Consider the following 18,888-nt stretch of genomic DNA (forward strand, 5'->3'; position numbering starts at 1 on the left):
AATATGGGATTATGTTGTATTTCCATCTGCAATACAGCAGAAGCATTAGCTCTTTTTGAACTATGGCCAGGAGGGTGCAGATTTAATTGCCCTCATAGCTCCTCCTGCTTCAAAATAAAACCATCTTTCAAACCCATTGCATTTTCACAACTCTTGCACTTGAAGTGTGACCTGGTTCCCTCAAACCTGAAGAGTTTAACAAGGAGAGGGTTCTCTTGCTCTATTCCTGCCAGCCAAGAATGGTTTGTATGTGATATACAAGCAGCTAAATTTCGCCTTGAAACCTGAATTCTAAGGCAGCTGAGAAAGGTTAGAAAGCCCAAGAGAATGGAGCCAAGCCCAGCTCACTGTTAAAAACAGGAATGTCCTGAGCGTTCAGTGTGTGGTGAAACTGCTGTCAAGGGTCACTAAGTGAAGGAGGGAGATGCTGAAATCCACAAACCATGATTTATTGAGAAAGTTTGTTTTATTGGTTTATAAATTACACCTACCTCGTAATTAAAAAAGCTCTTTATCAACTTAAAACATTCCCAGAGCCAACATATAAATACATATTTAGAGACTCCTCACCTGATTCCCAAGTAACAGTCTGGCTTTGTTCTCTCCTATCTGAACACTTCCTTATTGCTCATTACATTTTAGCAGCCAAACATGCAAATCTAACATAACATACCTGCTGTACTGAGACCCTGATTTTTCAACATTACTGCAAGGCTCTTCCACCCTCCAGCAAAGCAAAGGTTCTGTGAGTTTTAGATTTAAACAGGAAATACCAGGATGTTTTACATGAGATTTTTCTGAGGGTGCAAAAGACAGATATTGTAGAAATAAACTGTAGATTGCTGTTTTGATAATATATTTGACCCCAAATTTACCTTAATTCCAGGTACTTTGGTTGTGAACAATCTATAGCAGCATTTTGACAGAGAAGTGCAGCTCTTTTCAAACACAGCTGATATAATAAACTACCAACAGAATAATGTTGGCTCAGGTATTTTTTTAGTCACCCCTGGGCTGTACCTGATGAAGAAGATTTTACTCTCCATTAATACAGACCACAGGTGATTCAAGCAGGTGGAGCACACCTTGTGAGCAAGACCTGCTAACCCAGGTAGCCCTGAGCACATTCTGATTGAAATAAGACAGTGCAGGTGAGCACAGCTCTTCGCAGTCAGCACCACTCACTGTGATGATGATGATGATGATGATGGTGATGATGTGCCCCTAGAGCTTGCTGTTCTGCTGGAACTGGGCCACCAAGGCCAGCACCTGCTCCGAGGCCCTGACCTGCTTGGAGGCCAGGTAGAGGGCGCTGTTGGAGGCTGTCTCCTCCAGGAAATACCTGTAGTTGACCATCATGCCACAGGAGGCGCCGATGCCCCTGGGGCTGCTGTCCCCCATCCAGTTGATCCTCCAGAGCACCGAGCCGTTCTGCAGGTGGAAATTGGCCACGGGGTTGAGGGCATAGCCCCTGTGCTTCTCCCCATACAGGTACCAGGCACAGAGCCTCATCAGGGGCGAGTGCAGCACCTGGGTCAGCTTCTCTGACCTCACCCACTCGTTGGTGTTCAGCAGTTTCTTCAGTGTGTTACTGCTGGGGTCTCCTGTGAGCGCGGAGATCTCCTGCCACTCAGATTCTGTAAAAAGTTCATTCCTTCCTTGCTCTTTTGTCTGGGAGGAGAGGAGACCAACGAGCCATTTGGTGAATCCTGGGATAGGGGAAAGTGTGGAAAAAGCTTCTATCTGAGGAAGTTCTTTCTGGAGAAATAAAGAGAAAAAAGAAATCATGAGTTTGGTCGTGATTGACACAGAGAAGTTCGAGTCAAAGGGCAGCTGATGGCCTTGGCCTTTTGGCAAGTGAAAACCAGGGAATCTGAGAAGGGACTGATACACATGGACACAAAAAAATGGGAAAAAATCCCCCTGGCAGTAACAGGTTAGTGATGAGAAGGCACTGGGAGCACACAGAAAATTTTAACACTGCCTGAATCCATTCCTCACACACCATCTCATAAAAGCACTTTTGCAGTACTTAACACCACTGGGTTCTGCTGTTATCCTTTTACAGGCAGAAATAAACATAAAATCACAGGCCATAAAGAAGTGATTCTGAAGACAGTATTTTTTTAATAGATGTGCAAGTTTGGAAAACCATTTAAATACTATTTATTTTTCATAAATAACTTATTTTTTAATATCAAGGGCAGTTTATTATTTTAATCTATTGCAAAATCAAGAGGTATTATATTTAGATTTTTATGGAAAAAAGTATTTCCTGAAGTTTTGAACTAAGTTCTTTATAAAGGCCAGCTACCTTTAATGATATTCCGTAAACCAGCAAGAAATACAAAGTGTGTGAATATTTTTTTTATTGCAAGTATAACACTAGTTTCAACCATATAAATATATAAAAATATATTTAAATATAAATAAATTGTATGTAAATATAAAATTTCTTCTCTACTCCTGCTAACTTCTGATTAAACCTTGCTAACTATGAAATCATGTAAATCAAAACATACATAAGGAAACCTGTGTTAGCTTTGGGGCTCACCAGTAAGAATAAAGTCACTGTCACTTGGAATGAACCCAAATGGATCAGCCAACCCTCCTGGAGGAGTGGGGAGCCAAGGAACAGAGGGAAGACAGAGCTGAGCTGAAACCACCCCAGTGTTGCTTTAATTACTGTTCCAACAGAAGAAAAGGCAAGAACCAAGACATTCATCAACATTACAGAAGCATCTTAACGTCGGCAGAAAATTGTCTTTAAATGACTACAAATGGCGCTTTTCTACCTCGAGGATTACCGAGGTACCCATGAAAAAGCCATCAGGGCTCAGCTGGTGCTGCCAGGCTGTGAGAGCTGCACAGCTGCCACCTGCAGCCTGCCCGGGAGCTGCAGGGTCCGGGATCCAGCTCTGGCTCCCCAAAACCTCCTCCCTTCCCACAGCAAACCTGGCCCTGCTGTCCTGTGCCTTCAGTGCTGTGACACACAGCCAGCCCTGGGGACACGGCTGGGTCACTGTGACACACAGCTGGGTCACTGTGACACACAGCCAGCCCTGGGGACACAGCTGGGTCACTGTGGCACACAGCCAGCCCTGGGGCTTGGGGACACGGCTGGGTCACTGTGACACACAGCCAGCCCTGGGGACACAGCTGGGGCACTGTGACACACAGCTGGGTCACTGTGGCACACAGCTGGGTCACTGTGGCACACAGCCAGCCCTGGGGACACAGCTGGGTCACTGTGACACACAGCCAGCCCTGGGCTTGGGGACACGGCTGGGTCACTGTGACACACAGCCAGCCCTGGGGACACAGCTGGGTCACTGTGACACACAGCTGGGGCACTGTGACACACAGCCAGCCCTGGGGACACAGCTGGGTCACTGTGACACACAGCTGGGGCACTGTGACACACAGCCAGCCCTGGGCTTGGGGACACAGCTGGGTCACTGTGACACACAGCCAGCCCTGCAGGGTCACTGTGACACACAGCTGGGTCACTGTGACACACAGCCAGCCCTGGGGACACAGTTGGGTCACTGTGACACACAGCCAGCCCTGGGCTTGGGGACACAGCTGGGTCACCTGCCCTGCCCTGAAGCTCGTTGTTAATTAAACAAGGCAGCCTCAGAATTCTTCTGGGACCAGGCAGGGACAAGAAAAGCAGATCAAGTTACACCTTATCAAAGGAACACCTCATTTCATCTCCTTAGAGAAGCAGATAGAGAAAACCAAGCAAATTATTTCCTAAAAAGACTCATTTCTGTATCTTTTTGAACAAAACAGCATTTTTGTAATCAGAGCTCCCAGACTGGCTCATGCTCACAAATGCTGCAACTGCCACACTCAGATAGTGAAATGCTAGTAAAGAAACAGAAACTTTTTTCAGGTTTCCACTGAAAGACATGATGATATTTCATTTTTAAGAGTAATTCCAAGGCTGATGTCCTTAACACCATCTGTGAAATCCAACCATCAGGTTTCCTTGCATGTGCATTTCATAAAATTAAAAAGTTCCCTTACAGCCATCTCTCCCACTCCTGTTTGCTCCTGAGCAGAGCTGCCAGGGCTGTCCCTCAGGAGCTCAGCACCCTGATCCTTCCATGGGCACCAATGCCAATCCCTGCAGGGCACCTGTGCACCTCCCACCAGGACAAAAGGGACAATGAATTATTTCTTCCCCTCTCTCTGTGCTAATAACAACCACTGCAAAGTTCCTGATGAAACAGTGACAGGGATTCCTGGGGCACTGCCTGCTCCTTGTTCATCACCCCTTCCAGGAGTGACCTCTCACCCAGACACCCCAAACACTTCACAGTTTGGTAGCTCATTCACTGCTAAAAACACCAAATGGGAAATTGTGGGTTTTTACTTCTCAGGACAGATAAGACATGGGGAAGTGACCCCATTTTGAAGTGACAGCACCAACTACTACATATCTGATAAAAGCTTTATTCAGAAGCTTTTCTGAGGCATCCATTTCTCGTGGAAAAATAAATAAATGCACTGGAGTGGGAATATTTATGTTTTGCTAAATTGATGTGCTGGTTTCTAAGGCTATTGGTGGAGATCCATTAATGTTTACTTGTCTGTCAGAAACCCACACATCATTAAGAAACAGCTGCTAGTTTTGGTTCAGGGTAGATTTCTGTGTCTGATTGTTGCTTTTTGTTGTTGTTGTTTTTTTCCTTTCCTTGCAGAAGAGCACGGATTTCCCCCATTATCCCTATCTCATCTGAAACTGTCTTGCACTCTGAAAGCTGCAGTCCAAGGTCACATTTTTCATCAATGAAATCAAAGCCTGTTTTGGAAATTATGATCTCCCCAGGTCACCTAGATCAAATTAAGGTAGCAATTATCAACAGCCCAAGCAGAAAGCAAAAATCTGCCACCAATTGTTGAGCCTTCTATTGAGTCACACAGCAGCTATCAGTTTTCTCCCTCAAATGCCACAGGCTATAAAATCCTAAGCAGTTTTCTCAAAGGCTTCAGCACAGTTATCTGTGTCTGTCATCTGCTGACTGAATTGCCACGCTGTACCTTCTGCAGAGCCACAGACTGCTCAGGGTGCCATAAACACATTGGGAATTAAACGTCTGGCTAATGAGAAATCCATCCACCTCCTCGTTCACCAGCACCTATCAGCTTGCTAGAAATGATCTGCCTGCACTCCATTTGGGCTTTGTTTGCTTTTTTGTAGTTGTCTGAAATGGTTTCAAAATTCAATTCATTTCTGGGAACAACACAAGCTTCAATTTCAGAAATACAAGAGATCATTTTTGCTGCCTGCTCCCTGCTTTATATACATTAATATAAACAAGAGACTGCACAGAATGCCTGCACAGCCTATTCCCAGATTTGTGCAGGGACAACTGAGATCAAAGTGGTATCAGTGGCCTAATGAATTCATCCTAAAATAATCCCAACAGGATATGCTCAGAAACAACAGCAGCCTGTACATAAACCCCTTCTATATTATCTGTGTGGCAAACTTTTGTTGAGAAACTGCCAAAAACTGAATAATCTGCTCCTGAAGCAGCACAGGATGTCCCTTGTAGGTGACACAGGTCCAATTCTGATCTCCAGAATATCCCCCCTACCCCAATTATACAGAACAATTCCTGACGTAAATGTGAAATCTTAATGTTCAGGTGAAGGTTAAGGATTGCAACTGCAAATTGTGCACATAGGGGAAACTGAGGACCCCATTTTGTGCCTCAACTTCATCCATCCTCCACCTGCTTAAATTCATGAGACCCAAAAGCAGCAGCCACCCATTTGTACACAGTGCCTCAAACTAACAGCAGAGGTGTGAAATCCTCACCAGTTTTCCCAATAATCCCAGTAAAAACCCATTTTCAAGGAATGCTTTTAGGAGGGAATCAGTGCTTGGCACCCTTTGAAGGTGACAAGTGCTGCCACACACATGCTCATGCTTAGCAGAGACCAGTTCAGGCAAATTAGCAAGATTTCTAAAAAATGAAATTCTATTTTAATTGTGTATTAATGAGATATTAAGGCCTATGGTAGTAACTGGATTTACAGCCATTATTTCCTAGTTTAGATCAAGGTTTCAGTAGAGTTTTTTGAAATCCTATCAGATGAAGGCTTTGATGCAGAGGGGTTCTCAGCACACTCCTAACTTTGTCCATATCTTTTCCTGACCTAATGATGCACATTCATGACAGGCCCAGTTTGGAGTTTTCCTCATGAAGAACAACAGCTGGGATTTCAGTCTGGAGGTTACAGGGGCACTTACAAGTAGAAGTGTCAGAGCAGGTTACACTAAGGTAGAAGTCAGGTAAAGGATTTTTACTGGAGGATAACGAAGTTTTAAGAGCTTGCAGCACCTTGGGACAACACAACTGAAACAGAATTCTGCAGATAAACAGATGTTCCCAACAGTTAGCTCAAGTGGCAAGTTACAAAAGTGTCCTAATCATCAATTTAAATAAAATGAAAAACAAAATCTTCAACCTTTTCAAATGGTCTCCTCCTCCCAATGCATTTTATTACCAGTTAAATTAGAGAGAGTCTCAGCTTCTGTAGCCTGGAACACTCGGTGATTTAGCAGCACTTGAAAAAGAGATTTGTTTATTGCAAAGCCATGCAAAGGTGATATAAAACATCCTCCTCCTACCAGAGACCTCACCCATCTATTTTTACACAGGCTGCTGGACACTGGCTTAATGAGATGCAATTTTTGACCCAGGACTTTTTTGCTGAGGCTGGATTGTTTCAGCTGCTGTCACCAAGTCCACTCAGCACTCCTGTGCACCATTTGTCCCTCCTGAAGTGTCCCTCCTGTAATTCTGCTCCCAAGAATTATGTCCAACCTGAATAGAGACAACCTTGGCAAGTCCTTTGCTGCACCTGAGCAGAGAGAAAGAGAGCACATGTGTGCAATTAATCCACTGAAAAGGACTTCCAGAATTTTGGGAGCCAGGCAAAACAGGCTGCCAAGAGTATTTACTCACTGCATGCCCTGCCTTTGGCCTAGACAGCCCTGACTTTGTAGAAATTCCACAGTGGAAGTGTTTTGAAGCTGAAATACAGAAGTTCTCTCTCCTCTGAGGGGTGAGGTCCCATGGGATGGGAGGCACAATGTTTGCAGCTGAAGCTGAATGAGGAGGCCTTGTGGAAGAGCATCAAACCATTGTGGGAACAACAGAAAAATTATTTAGGGTCACTTCACAGATGTAAAATGTGCAGTGGGAAATGGTTCTTGCACCATTTGAGACAAACTAAAGGACAACACTTTGGAATGAAGGCAGAGAAAGTGTGAAGGAATGGGAAGAACAGAAGAGAGAAAAATATGAACATCAAACATGAAGAAAAAACTATTAGAGAGCCACATCCCCAGTGGATAAATATTGCTGGATTATCCTTTCTATCTTCTTTAACCCTAGAGGGGCTCCCTTCCAAACAGGAATGGTGTAGGGCAATGCACAGAGCTTGTTGTACCTTTAATCTGTGCACACTCAAACACCTCAGTCCAGGTTCAATTTGTCACTCAACAATTTCCTACCAGCAGGTTTTTCACAAGAAATCTGGGTAGGGAGGAAGATCTCCACCTTTGGCACTGCACGGAAAGCACTCAAGTTCTCAAGTTATTTAAGACTGAGGGATTAATTTTATGATTAAAATGTATTTAAAGGCATCCCAGCAAAGGGTTTCCTTTGATGAACACTGAAGAGGGGCTGGGTTTCAAACACTGAAATGTAAAAACTTTGCCATAAGTGTAAATACAAACCACACTTTTGTTGGACACACTGAATTTTAAAACCTGCATTAGGTTATCTAAGCATGATGAGTTTGTTTGCCTTTGGAACTCAAAATTTTGCTGGTGTTGCAAGCAATTAGTGATGGACAGATACAATGTCAATTGGGTTATTTTATGAGAGCAACTCAATTATCCAGACATTATTTTTCAGATGTGAAAGCAGATAACTGCATGAATTTATTCCAATTTCCCCTCAGTCAAGATCAGACAGATGGCATGGCCTAATTATACCTGGACTACTGCATTTTCAACAATTAATCTAAAAAACATTCCAAAAGCAAGATGCAACAAAATTCAGCCAAAAAAAGCCATTAAGAATAAAATATAAAAAACCAATTCTACTTCAGGGTAGCTAGCTATGATTCAGCAATTAAATAATCTATCACTTTCTGGCAGTAGAAGTTTGGAGCATCCAATTTTAAGATGTTTTTGTAAGTAGAACTGAAGCTCTAAATCACAGACAGTTTTCCAGACAGGGTTACTAATCCAAATGTGAAACAATGAATAAAAACACAAGCAGTGATCATTACTTTTAAGTGGTAGATTTGTCAGCAATTTAAGTAGTAAAGACTATTAAATAAATTAATGTGCTCAGTGCAGGAATGTGACTTCTCACACCACCCTGTACATGAATTTTCACTCCTTTCTCCAGTTGCTTGGAAGGCTCTCCAAGTACTAAAGCTATTAACAATAATCCCTCAGCCTGCAGTGATATTATCTAAATTAACAGAACTGACTGGAAGATAGTAAAAGATTCTTTAGACTTTTAGGACATTTTCTTTACTATTTTGCAAGACATACCAGGGCAAAGAAATCTCTCTCCTTTTTATTTTTCTCAGTAGATGTATTCAGGGCATGCCTGCACACTGCATAAATAACCAGTGGCAATTCAATATAACAAACAAAGCAATTAATTAATTAATAAATAGGAATGTTTCTGTTCCTGGAGCAGCTGTAAGATTTTGGAAAAGGCACTGTCAGGTACTTTGAAGAGTGAATATCTTGATCAGGCTCTTACCTGCCAACTGAGGGACAACGAAGTTGGATCAGAGACAGAATACAGGTCTGTCAAAGCCACCTCCAACAAAAATGTTCTCATTTAACTTCAGGAACCACACAAGGAATTCCCACTGACCATGTCAGGAACAGGATCTACACCTGGCAGATATCAAGCAAGAGCAGGAAATGCTGTTCCAGGAAATGCCCTTCAGGAAATGCTGTTCCAGCTCTCCACACCTCCAAAGGCTGCTCAGGAGGAAGTTCCAAGTGCAGGGAAGCCCCAGCAGCTCCTGGGCTGAGCAGTGACATGAATTGGGAACTAAACCATGCTGGGCAAACAGACCCTGAGCCCCCCTGGCACACCCACCTGCAGCTCTTTGACAACTCTTTTGATGAGGTGAGTGCCAAGTTCCACCCCCTGCAGGCCCTGCTGAGTCAAACTGATGGAGTAGAAAATTGCTGTTGTGATTTTCTCTGGATCTTCTGTCTCTGGAGGTGGCACTTCTTTCACTATGGCCTGGGAAAATCAGGATTTAAAATAAAAAATGTTAATAATAGTTATTATCAGCATTATGGGAAGGTTTTTCTTTTTAATTTTTAAATGCATTAACACTTTTCCCCACTGTTTTATTCATTAACAATAAAAATCTGATAAAAACCTAGGAAGAGCTGCTTATTCATTAGTAAGTGCAGAGAAAAACTGTAATATAGTTTAAAGTTTTCAGAAGTAATTGCAACCACTTTGAAATTTTAGTCTCATTTTCTCAATGTATTTCTTTTATTATTCTTCTTACTCTTGAGCAAACCCTCAAAATTTCAATTTAATAATACACAAGACAGACAAAATATCCCTGTAATTTTTACAAGCTAATTCTCTCATCTCTTAAAATATGAAACTGTGGGATCTCAGCACCTCAGGATGGAGGTGCAGAGTGGCCGAGACCACCCTTGGGGGGCTCGGGAGTCCTGGAACGTTGCCAGAAGTGTCTGGTGGCTGCACTTTGATCCGACACAGGAGACGACACCTGTGTGAGGATGGGAGGATTTCACTGGGTGAATGGTGAAGGGATAAGTTAATTAGAGTGTAAAACACAGAGTTTAGGATTTCTGTACAGGGGGGTCTAAAGAAGTAAGATGGAGGAATTGGGGCGTGTCCTGTTCTTCTTCTTCTTCTTCTTGGCCTCCATCTTCTGTGGTGATGGTGGCACTTTGGGATTGGTTATTACTAAAAGTGCACCAATTAATAAGGGTAAAAGGTATTGGGGAAAAATGATAAATATTGTACACGTAACTTCGGGTATAAAGATAAGTGACTGCCCCGGGGGCTCGCAGTGTGCTCATGGCTGGCTGCTGTGCAGACCTCTGTCGGGCTGAAAGAAAATCTTTTAGATAAACAATTAATAAACACCGAGACCGAGACAAGATCAGAAGTCTCTCCTCGTCCTTTGAAGCGCCGGCTCTTCAAGGCCATCCCTGGGCCTTTCCAGGCCACCTGAACAGCCGAGAAAACTTACATGAAACAAAAGCAAATATTGCGAAATTATAAGGAATTGTGGATTTTTAAACAAGCACATTGCAATTTGAGCACTTTGCTGTGCACTAAATGCCTCAGGGGCTGTACCTGGATGCTGCTGGAGATGTCACTGGTGAGTGCCACGTGCAGGACAATCAGGGGCTCTCCTGGGATGGCACAGTGAGAGAAGAAGTAGCACCTCCTGTAGGCCCCAACTCTCCTCTTCATATCAACCCAGTTCCTCACAGGGTGCACAGCTTCAGAACTCAGGGAGAGAATTTAAAAATAAAATTACTATTGTCATTAATTTATTATCATTGTTATCATCATTATTATTATATTTCTTGTTATTATAATTGTTATTGTTATTATTATTTCATTTAAAACATTTCATTATTTCATTGAAAACAGAGGTCAGCTGCCCCACAAGCTCAGTGGTTTTCCCACTGATGTCAGTGACAAAACTTTCCAATCAAAAAACAAGAATCAGGCTGTGAATAACACAAAATTGTCAGCAAGCTGTGCCAAAGTGGATTGTAAAGGAGTATTGCACACTCACTCACTGGTGTGTTTGCCAAATTACCTCAAAGAGTAATTAAATATTACTAATGATTTTTATTTGGAGCATTCAGCTTGTATGAGTTCTCTTTGTCTCACCAACACTTAACTAATGTACTTTCAGAACATTCTAGAGATTATTTTTTCTTCAAGATTTTATACAATAAGGTGGCCCACCACATAATGTAGTAATTTTCAACTTCTTCACAACTTTGACTGTTTGACAGAAATTCAGAAATCAATGTTGTAGGTTCAGAAATCAATGTTACACATTCAGAAATCAATGTTGTAGGTTCAGAAATCAATGCTGAAGGTTCAGAAATCAATGTTACACATTCAGAAATCAATGTTACACATTCAGAAATCAATGTTGAAGGTTCAGAAATCAATGCTGAAGGTTCAGAAATCAATGTTACACATTCAGAAATCAGTGTTGTAGAGCACACTGTATAAAAACCAAGGTGCTCTCTTCACATGTAGTTTACAGGTGATCCTGTGCACCTCACCAGCCAAAACCACTGCCCTAAACTCCACCTAAAAACCACTCTGGGAATGTGGGAAGAGTAACTGAGAAACTTGGAAGGAAAGACAGCACTCTACCAGTGCAGGGTGAGAGCTACAGGATCAAATCATGGCACAAATGATCCCTTTACTCTTTACTTCAATCAGTTTTTAGATTGGGCTCTCAGCACGTTAATGCAAATATTTCATAATTATACTTTGCCTTCAGCTCAGAAAAGCAGAGTCTTGAAAACAGAGAATCTCAGCAGTCCCAAGCATTCCATCACCTCCTCATCAAGGAGCCTTTAGCACTTACTCACTAATTTTCTGGAGCACTTCACAGGGTGACTGCCATGTGACCCGCTCCAGGTTGAGGAATCCTGTGCAGAACCACTCTGAGAGCATGTTCTTGAGAACTCCATTCATTTCCTGCACCAGAACAGAGAAGGAATGAGCTGAGAGCATGTTCTTGAGAACTCCACTCATGTCCTGCACCAGAACAGAGAGGGGATGAGCTGAGAGCATGTTCTTGAGAACTCCACTCATTTCCTGCACCAGAACAGAGAGGGGATGAGCTGAGAGCATGTTCCTGAGAACTCCATTCACTTGAGCTGAGAGCATGTTCTTGAGAACTCCATTCATTTGAGCTGAGAGCATGTTCTTGAGAACTCCACTCATCTCCTGCACCAGAACACAGAAGGAATGAGCTGAGAGAACTCCACTCATCTCCTGCACCAGAACAGAGAGGGGATGAGCTGAGAGCATGTTCCTGAGAACTCCATTCATTTGAGCTGAGAGCATGTTCTTGGGAACTCCATTCATTTCCTGCACCAGAACAAAGAGGGGATGAGCTGCTGAATGAGAAAGGTGGAACATGGAAATGTGGCAGAAGATAACCCTGATTGACTCCAACTACAACACTGAGAGCTTAAAGGAAACTTTATGGATCTGCTTTAGAAGATTAACCACAAAACAGCCCAGGACTGAGCCAGGAAAATCCTTGAAGGGATTGTCTGTAGTGCAAGCAGGGACAGGGAAGCTCAGGAAAAACACTGTGGACAAACAACAGACCATGGGTAGAAGGTTTTAAGCAGACCTGACCACAGGCTGCAGTCCCACAGTAGCTCAGATTTCAATACCATGGAAATATTTTTCAACAGGATGCAGACAGAATTTTTCTTCTCTAAAAACATGAAAATATTTGAGCAAGAAAAATAAAACCCAGGAGCATAAGACAATAGAACTGGAGAATCAAACCAGCTTTGGAGCAGTATGAGATGAAACCCAAGTGCAATGTCAAAGCCTTTCTCTGTAACAGTGATTCACTCTAATAGTGATTTTTATATTCCCTACCAGTTTCCTGCTGCCTGTATCATTAAAGATTTCCTGTCTAAATTTATTTGAATTTAACAAGTATTCTTGAACTCAGCACAGCATGAATATCCCTAAAAGAGATTCCAGAGCTTGTTCTGCTTTCTTCCATTTGCCTTGTACACAAGACACAGTGTGATAGCAACTTACCAGCAGCCTGATCAGAAACCTGGGCTTACCTGGAACTAACTTAATAACCATTTCCTTCAAAACAAAACCTCCTCATCTTCCATTCAAACTTTTATTAAATAGCTACTGCTGCACATAGAAGAGATAAAAATTAAGCTCCTATGTACTTTACCTTGCTACAAGAAAGAAAAACAACTGGAAAAATATATAAATCTAATCAGAAAAACTAAAAAAGTTTTCCTAAATTCAGATGTAGTCTCAGGACAGTCATAAAAAACAGAAATATTTCCTGTTATAAGGTAAGTTGCAGAGGCACTTGTCAAAAGACAAACATCAAAGCAGGTTTCTGCTGGCCAAAGTAACTGCTACAAGTATTCCAAGACTGAATGAAAGGACAGGTTTATTCATTAACATACTAGTAAAAAAAAATTCAAACACAGAAGAAACAACCATTCAATTCTCTCCTCCATGATATTTTTTTTCAATACCTTTTTTCTAAACAAATATATTCTGATTGGTTTGTTTATTCTGACTTTAAGGTACCTCCCTTGTGAATCCTTTCTGCACAGCTCTGAAGTTTTTAGATAATAACCAGAAATCACTTTGGTCAGACATCCCACGGTGTAGTGGAAGTCTCCAGGCACTCCAGGATTGTTTGGTTTGTTTTCTTTTGTAAGGGCACACTGTAAACCAGAAAAATGAGCTGGAATTGTGAGATCTGGGGGCAAAGGAACAGATTCCTCAGGCTCTCGTGCCATCCCTGCGCATTTTGAGCAGCAGTTCAGCTGCAGTGCAGCAGCAGAGCAGGATGGCAGCACCCCTGCTGGCAGCATTCCCGCTCTGCAGCTCCTGCAGTCACTCAGGAGGAGCTCAGGACACTCATCCTGCAGGGAAATGAACAGTGGGAAGCACTGGAGTCAGGAGCTCTGCTCCTCTGAGGGCTCAGCAAGGATGCCAATGGCTGTTTCCATTCCAGGGCTGCTGCAGGGGGCAGCTGGACAAAGCAAGGCAGCTGTAAGCAAAGGAGAAGCACAAGTGCTTTCAGCAATAATTTGGGAGAAAAGAAATATTGCACATGTGCTTTCAGTTACGATTTGGGAGAAAAGAAATATTGTTGATATTGTTGGGGAATTATAAGTCAAACAACCTGTCAGTTGTGAATAATGAAGTTTTATACAACAACAAGGCACTGAGCAGGAATTTGAATGGCTCCAGTGGGTGGGATCTGACACCAGCACTGAGTCCAACCCCAGCTGGGCCTGGAGAGCAGGACACAGGGGTGGATTCAGACTGAAAGGGAGCAGGTTTGGATGGGATGTTGGGAATAAACTGCCCCCTCACAGGGTGGGTGTGATGGTGTTCACAGGGGTCCCAGGATGAGGGAAGAGATGAGGATCTGACTCCATGTTTAGAAGGCTGATTTATTATTTTATGATATATATTATATTAAAGCTATACTAAAAGAATAGAAGAAAGGATTTCATCAGAAGGCTTGAAAGGAAAATAATGAAATAATAAAATCTTGTGACTGACCAGAGAGTCTGAGCCAGCTGACTGTGATTGGCCATTAATTAGAAACAACCACATGAGACCAATCCCAGACACACCTGTTGCATCCCACAGCAGCAGATAACCAATGTTTATATTTCATTTCTGAGACTTCTCAGCTTCTCAGGAGGAAGAAACCTAAAGAAAAGATTTTCCATGAAATGTGTCAGTGACAGGGAGGCCCTGGCAGAGGTTCCCCAGAGAGGCTGTGGGCTCCCATCCCTGGGGTGCCCCAGGCCAGGCTGGACAGGGCCTGCAGCACCCTGGGACAGTGGCAGGTGGCCCTGCCAGGACAGGGTGGCACTGGATGGGCTTTGAGATCCTTCCCAACCCAAACCCTTCCAGGATTCTGTGCTGACAAAACTTTTCAGTGCAGAAAGACATCAAAGTTTCCACTACCCAAAACTGTGCTTAACTCAGGTCATCTAAACAAGATTCTGACTTGTGTTTAATATCTCAGTGCACAGGACATCTCCAAAAAGCTTCACTCCAACAAGGCCAGGCTCCAGTTTGGCTCTCTTATTTTGCAGATTTAGTGGCAGCTTCTCTTATTTTGGAAATTTAGTGGTATGTAAATTCTTATTTTCATTTCAGATGCCTTTTTAGCCATAAAAATTACATCTGCAACACTTCATTAAAAAGAAAAGCAAACACATTCATTATTCAGCAGCCCAATCTTAAATTTGAGCAATAAGACACACTCAGATTAGTATTTCAAATTATCAGCTATACTTAAATTCCTGCTAGCCAACTCTAATAAATTGTGGTTATTTTTTTTCCTTGTTCCATGTTCTTGCTTCGAGACAGCAAATTACAGCCTTTTAAATCTTCACATCAAGTACCTATTTCTTGGGCAACAAATGAGAAAACTCTTATGAAAACCTCCAATTAATTCTATTTTATTAAGAAGAAATACTTCTCTGATGAGGAAACTATTTCACTTTCCCTCTCAGGCTACTAAATAAAATATCCATCACAAGAGTTGAGTTTTCACATGTTTTTGGAAAGTTTGAAGTTTTCAATTTGCTTTATTTCATTTGGGACTTACAGATGTACTCTGATATTGCCAAATATTTGAAGGTGTCTGTGCTGGGGGGTTTGTTTGGTTTGGGTAGGCTTTCAGGGCTTTTTTTTTCTGGTTTTTTTTTTTATTTTATTATTTTTTCCCCACAAATTACCTTCAGAATCTACATAGAGAATATCCCTGGTGAGATATTAGAAGAAAATCCCCACCAGCAAAACAGGATTCAGTAGAGACACCAATTAAAAGGGACTGGTTTCAGCTTTTTTATTGCTAATAGTAATTAGTAATTACTGCAGTGATAATGGCACTGCTGAAAACTCTCCTGGCTCTTGTGGTTTACATTACTGGACATCTTAAAATTAAAATCATTATTTCTTTTTTTTCCCCCATTTCTGCTCATTTGGACAATGAGTAAATTGTGCTCAAGCACTTTCAAGTGTCTTAATCACTTAAAGATGATATTTTACTGCAATCTGTTGAACAAACACAAAATAGAAATCATTCATCACCCAATATCTGAGCAGCCTGAGCTGCTTTTATGCTGATAGTACTGAGAAAATAGAAAAATATTTCATATTTACAACATAGCAATGGGCAATCCCAGTTTTAATAGGTCTTTCAAATTACAAAGTAAAAACTAAGGATTCACTGAGAAATATTTTAGAAATTTTGAGCAAAACCAAAATCCCAGGAAGGCACATAATGCATTCTTCAATTCTCCACCAGCATCAAGAAAATCCATTTAATTTTATTCCCAATTTCCTTGTCAGTGCAGACACAAATAAAAGACAAATATACACAAGGTTATAAAACTCTTGTTGCACATTTGTCTTTATGTTGGAATTGAAATCAGCTCTGCACTAATGAAATGGCTGCACAGGACTTTTGATAGGCAAACACCAAACACTTTTTTATGGACAAACTTTTAACAATGATGGTGCTTCTTTATTTTCCCAGTAGATCAACACACAGCCAAGATTACAAATACACTCCAACCACTGCTTAATTATGGAAGGAGCTTTATAGATAAATCAATTTGACAAAATTGCTCTCTTTTTCATTATCTTTTGCCAGCAACTTGAACTTTTCACTGACTTTTTCTAGATCCTATGGAAAGATGAAGAAATGTTTTAGAAGCGATTGTTGGATGATTTGCCACCTGAGATCATAATGTTGTCAATTTTTCACCAGAGTCGATTTTCAAGGGCTGAAATAAGCAAAGTGAAGTAAGCAAGCAAAATGTAACAAATCTCAAGAGGAAAATGCTGGCACAGGAAATGTAAAATGTTGCAGGTGAGAGGGTTCTGAACAGAAGGAGGAGGAGCTGCACCCACGAAACAGATTCGCAGCAAATTTCACTCTGTGCACTGCAAAAGCTCATCAGAAATTCAACTGTTTATAAGGACAGTGGAAAATCGGTGTCCTGTGGTGAAAAGAAGAAACAGAACACATGAAAAGAACATAAGAGAGAGAGGACAAAAACTGAAACAGCAACATGAAAAATAACCAAGCCCAGCTCTGCTGTAAATTAACTTTTAAAAGAATGTTTTGTGTGCCAGCACTTCCCAGTGCCACTCTATTGCTTCATAGCAGGGGCCAGCTCCTTCCTGTCAGCACAGGCAGCTCCCACTGCTGCCACGGCCTGGGGACAGTCACTGGTGTCCCTCCAGAGAGCCATGGAATCATTCCTGCTGGAGAGCTCCATCGAGTGCAGCCTGTCACCAGCAGCACCCATGGCACCAAGTGCCATCAGCAGTGGCTTCTTGAACATCTCCAAGGATGGGGACTGCCCCACCCCTCTGGTCTGTTCCAATGTTTTATCACCCTTTACACGAAGAAATTATTATTTATGTCTAAGCTGAGCCTGCCTGGCCCAGCCTGAGGCTGCTCCCTCTCCTCCTGTCCCTGTTCCCAACCCCCCTGGCTGTCCCATCCTGCCAGGAGCTGTGCAGAGCCACAAGGTCCCTCTGAGCCTCCTTTTCTCCAGCTGAGTCCCTTCCCAGCTCCCTCAGCAGCTCTTCATCAGACCTGGCCTCTAGACCCTTCCCATCCCCTGAACCAACTCCAGCACTCCAATGTCCTTCCTAAACTCACTCTAGCAATGTCCTTCCTGAACCCACTCCAAAGTCCTTCCCTAAACCCACTCCAGTGTCCATCCTGAACCCACTGCAATGTCCTTCCTTAACTCACTCCAACGTTTTCCTTGAACCCACTCCAGCAATGTCCATCCTGAACCCACTCCACTGTCCCTCCCTGAACCCAACCCAGGAATGTCCTTCCTAAACCCACCCCAATGTTCTCCCTGCACCCACTCCAATGTCCTTCCTAAACCCACCCCAATGTCTTCCCCTGAACTCACCCCAATATCCTTCCTAAACCCACTCCAATGTCCTTCTCTGCACCCACCCCAAGGTCCTTCCTGAATTGAGGCACCCATAAACCCCCAAACAGTAACCTGGCTTCCCGGCACTGCCTCCCAGCCCAAAGCAGCACCACGAGCAGACAGCCCCGAATCACACCCCCCAAATTCCCTCAGAGCCACCCAGCCCAGCCCAGCCCAGCCCTCACCTTGACGTGGGGCCCATCCACGGCCTTGCTCGCCAGCCCCTCCATCAGGTCGGCCCTGAGCTCCACGAGGAAGCGCAGCCCGCCCTCCAGGCGGCCCAGCTGCTGGAAGAGCCCTCGGTACTGGGGGTTCAGGTAGTAGCGGAGCCGGTCCTCGGCCTGCAGCAGCGCCCCGGGCTCCCTGCGCTGCTCGCGGGCCTGCAGCACCTTGGCGGCGGCCTCGGCCACCCGCCCGTGCTCCACGCCGAAGTCGCGGGCCAGCCGGGTCAGGAGCTCGGCGCGGGGCGGCCCGGGCTGCAGCGCGCGGTAGAAGCTCACGAACTCCGCGCCGCGCAGCTCGGCGGGCGGCGGCGCCTTCTCCTTGGTCTCGTAGGGCGGCAGCGGCGGCACCGAGCGGCGCAGCAGCTCCTCCATGGCCGGGGCAGCGCCCGACGAGAGGCGGCGCGGGCCCCGCACGGCCCAGAGCAGCGGCCACAGCCGCCTCATCCCGCTCACCGCCGCAGGCCGCGGCACCGCCCGCCCGCCGCTCCGCGCGCGCTGATTGGCTGAGCCCGCAGAGTGACAGCGCGCACAGCCAATGGGAAGTGAGGATAGCGTGGCGGGGCTGGGGGTGTGTGAGGGGTGTGTCGGCCGCCATGTTGAGTGTGGCGATCACAGGTCACGGGCTGGCCCCTCACGGCCCGGAGATCCCCCGGCACCGCCCTGCCCTCGGAATGCGCCGCGCTGCACTTTGGAACCGCACGGTCATATCGGACACGGTGCCAGGCTGTGCCAGGGGAGGGTCAGGCTGCACGTTAGCAGGAATTTCCTCACAGAAAGGTTGGGCTGCCCAAGGAGGCGGTGGAGTCATCTCTCTGGTTGGTGTTCGGTCACAAGTTGAACTTGATA

The 18,888-nt window shown here is 44.0% G+C and overlaps 1 protein-coding gene across 1 annotated transcript; it reads right to left on the reverse strand.

Annotated features, from left to right (window-relative positions):
• Positions 1–447: 447 nt before the first annotated feature.
• On the reverse strand, positions 448–18,495 carry MLYCD (malonyl-CoA decarboxylase). Its single transcript, XM_059481461.1, has 5 exons — positions 18,004–18,495; positions 11,680–11,792; positions 10,413–10,569; positions 9,159–9,308; positions 448–1,758 (listed from the first exon to the last, which is right to left on the reverse strand). The coding sequence occupies exons 1-5, from the start codon at positions 18,484–18,486 to the stop codon at positions 1,225–1,227; spliced, it is 1,437 nt and encodes a 478-aa protein (XP_059337444.1). The 5' UTR covers positions 18,487–18,495; the 3' UTR covers positions 448–1,224.
• Between the last annotated feature and the right edge of the window lie 393 nt (positions 18,496–18,888).

The sequence above is a fragment of the Ammospiza nelsoni genome, chromosome 13 (assembly GCF_027579445.1).
Source record: "Ammospiza nelsoni isolate bAmmNel1 chromosome 13, bAmmNel1.pri, whole genome shotgun sequence".
NCBI classification, from domain to species: domain Eukaryota; kingdom Metazoa; phylum Chordata; class Aves; order Passeriformes; family Passerellidae; genus Ammospiza; species Ammospiza nelsoni.

Coding starts and splice junctions, on each gene's coding strand:
- MLYCD (XM_059481461.1), bottom strand. CDS start 18,486: ATGAGGCGGCTGTGGCCGCTGCTCTGGGCCGTGCGGGGCCCGCGCCGC. Junction 10,570..11,679: donor GTGCTCCAGAAAATTAGTGA/GTAAGTGCTAAA, acceptor TCTCTCCCTGAG/TTCTGAAGCTGTGCACCCTG. Junction 1,759..9,158: donor GAGTTGTCAAAGAGCTGCAG/GTGGGTGTGCCA, acceptor TTATTTCTCCAG/AAAGAACTTCCTCAGATAGA.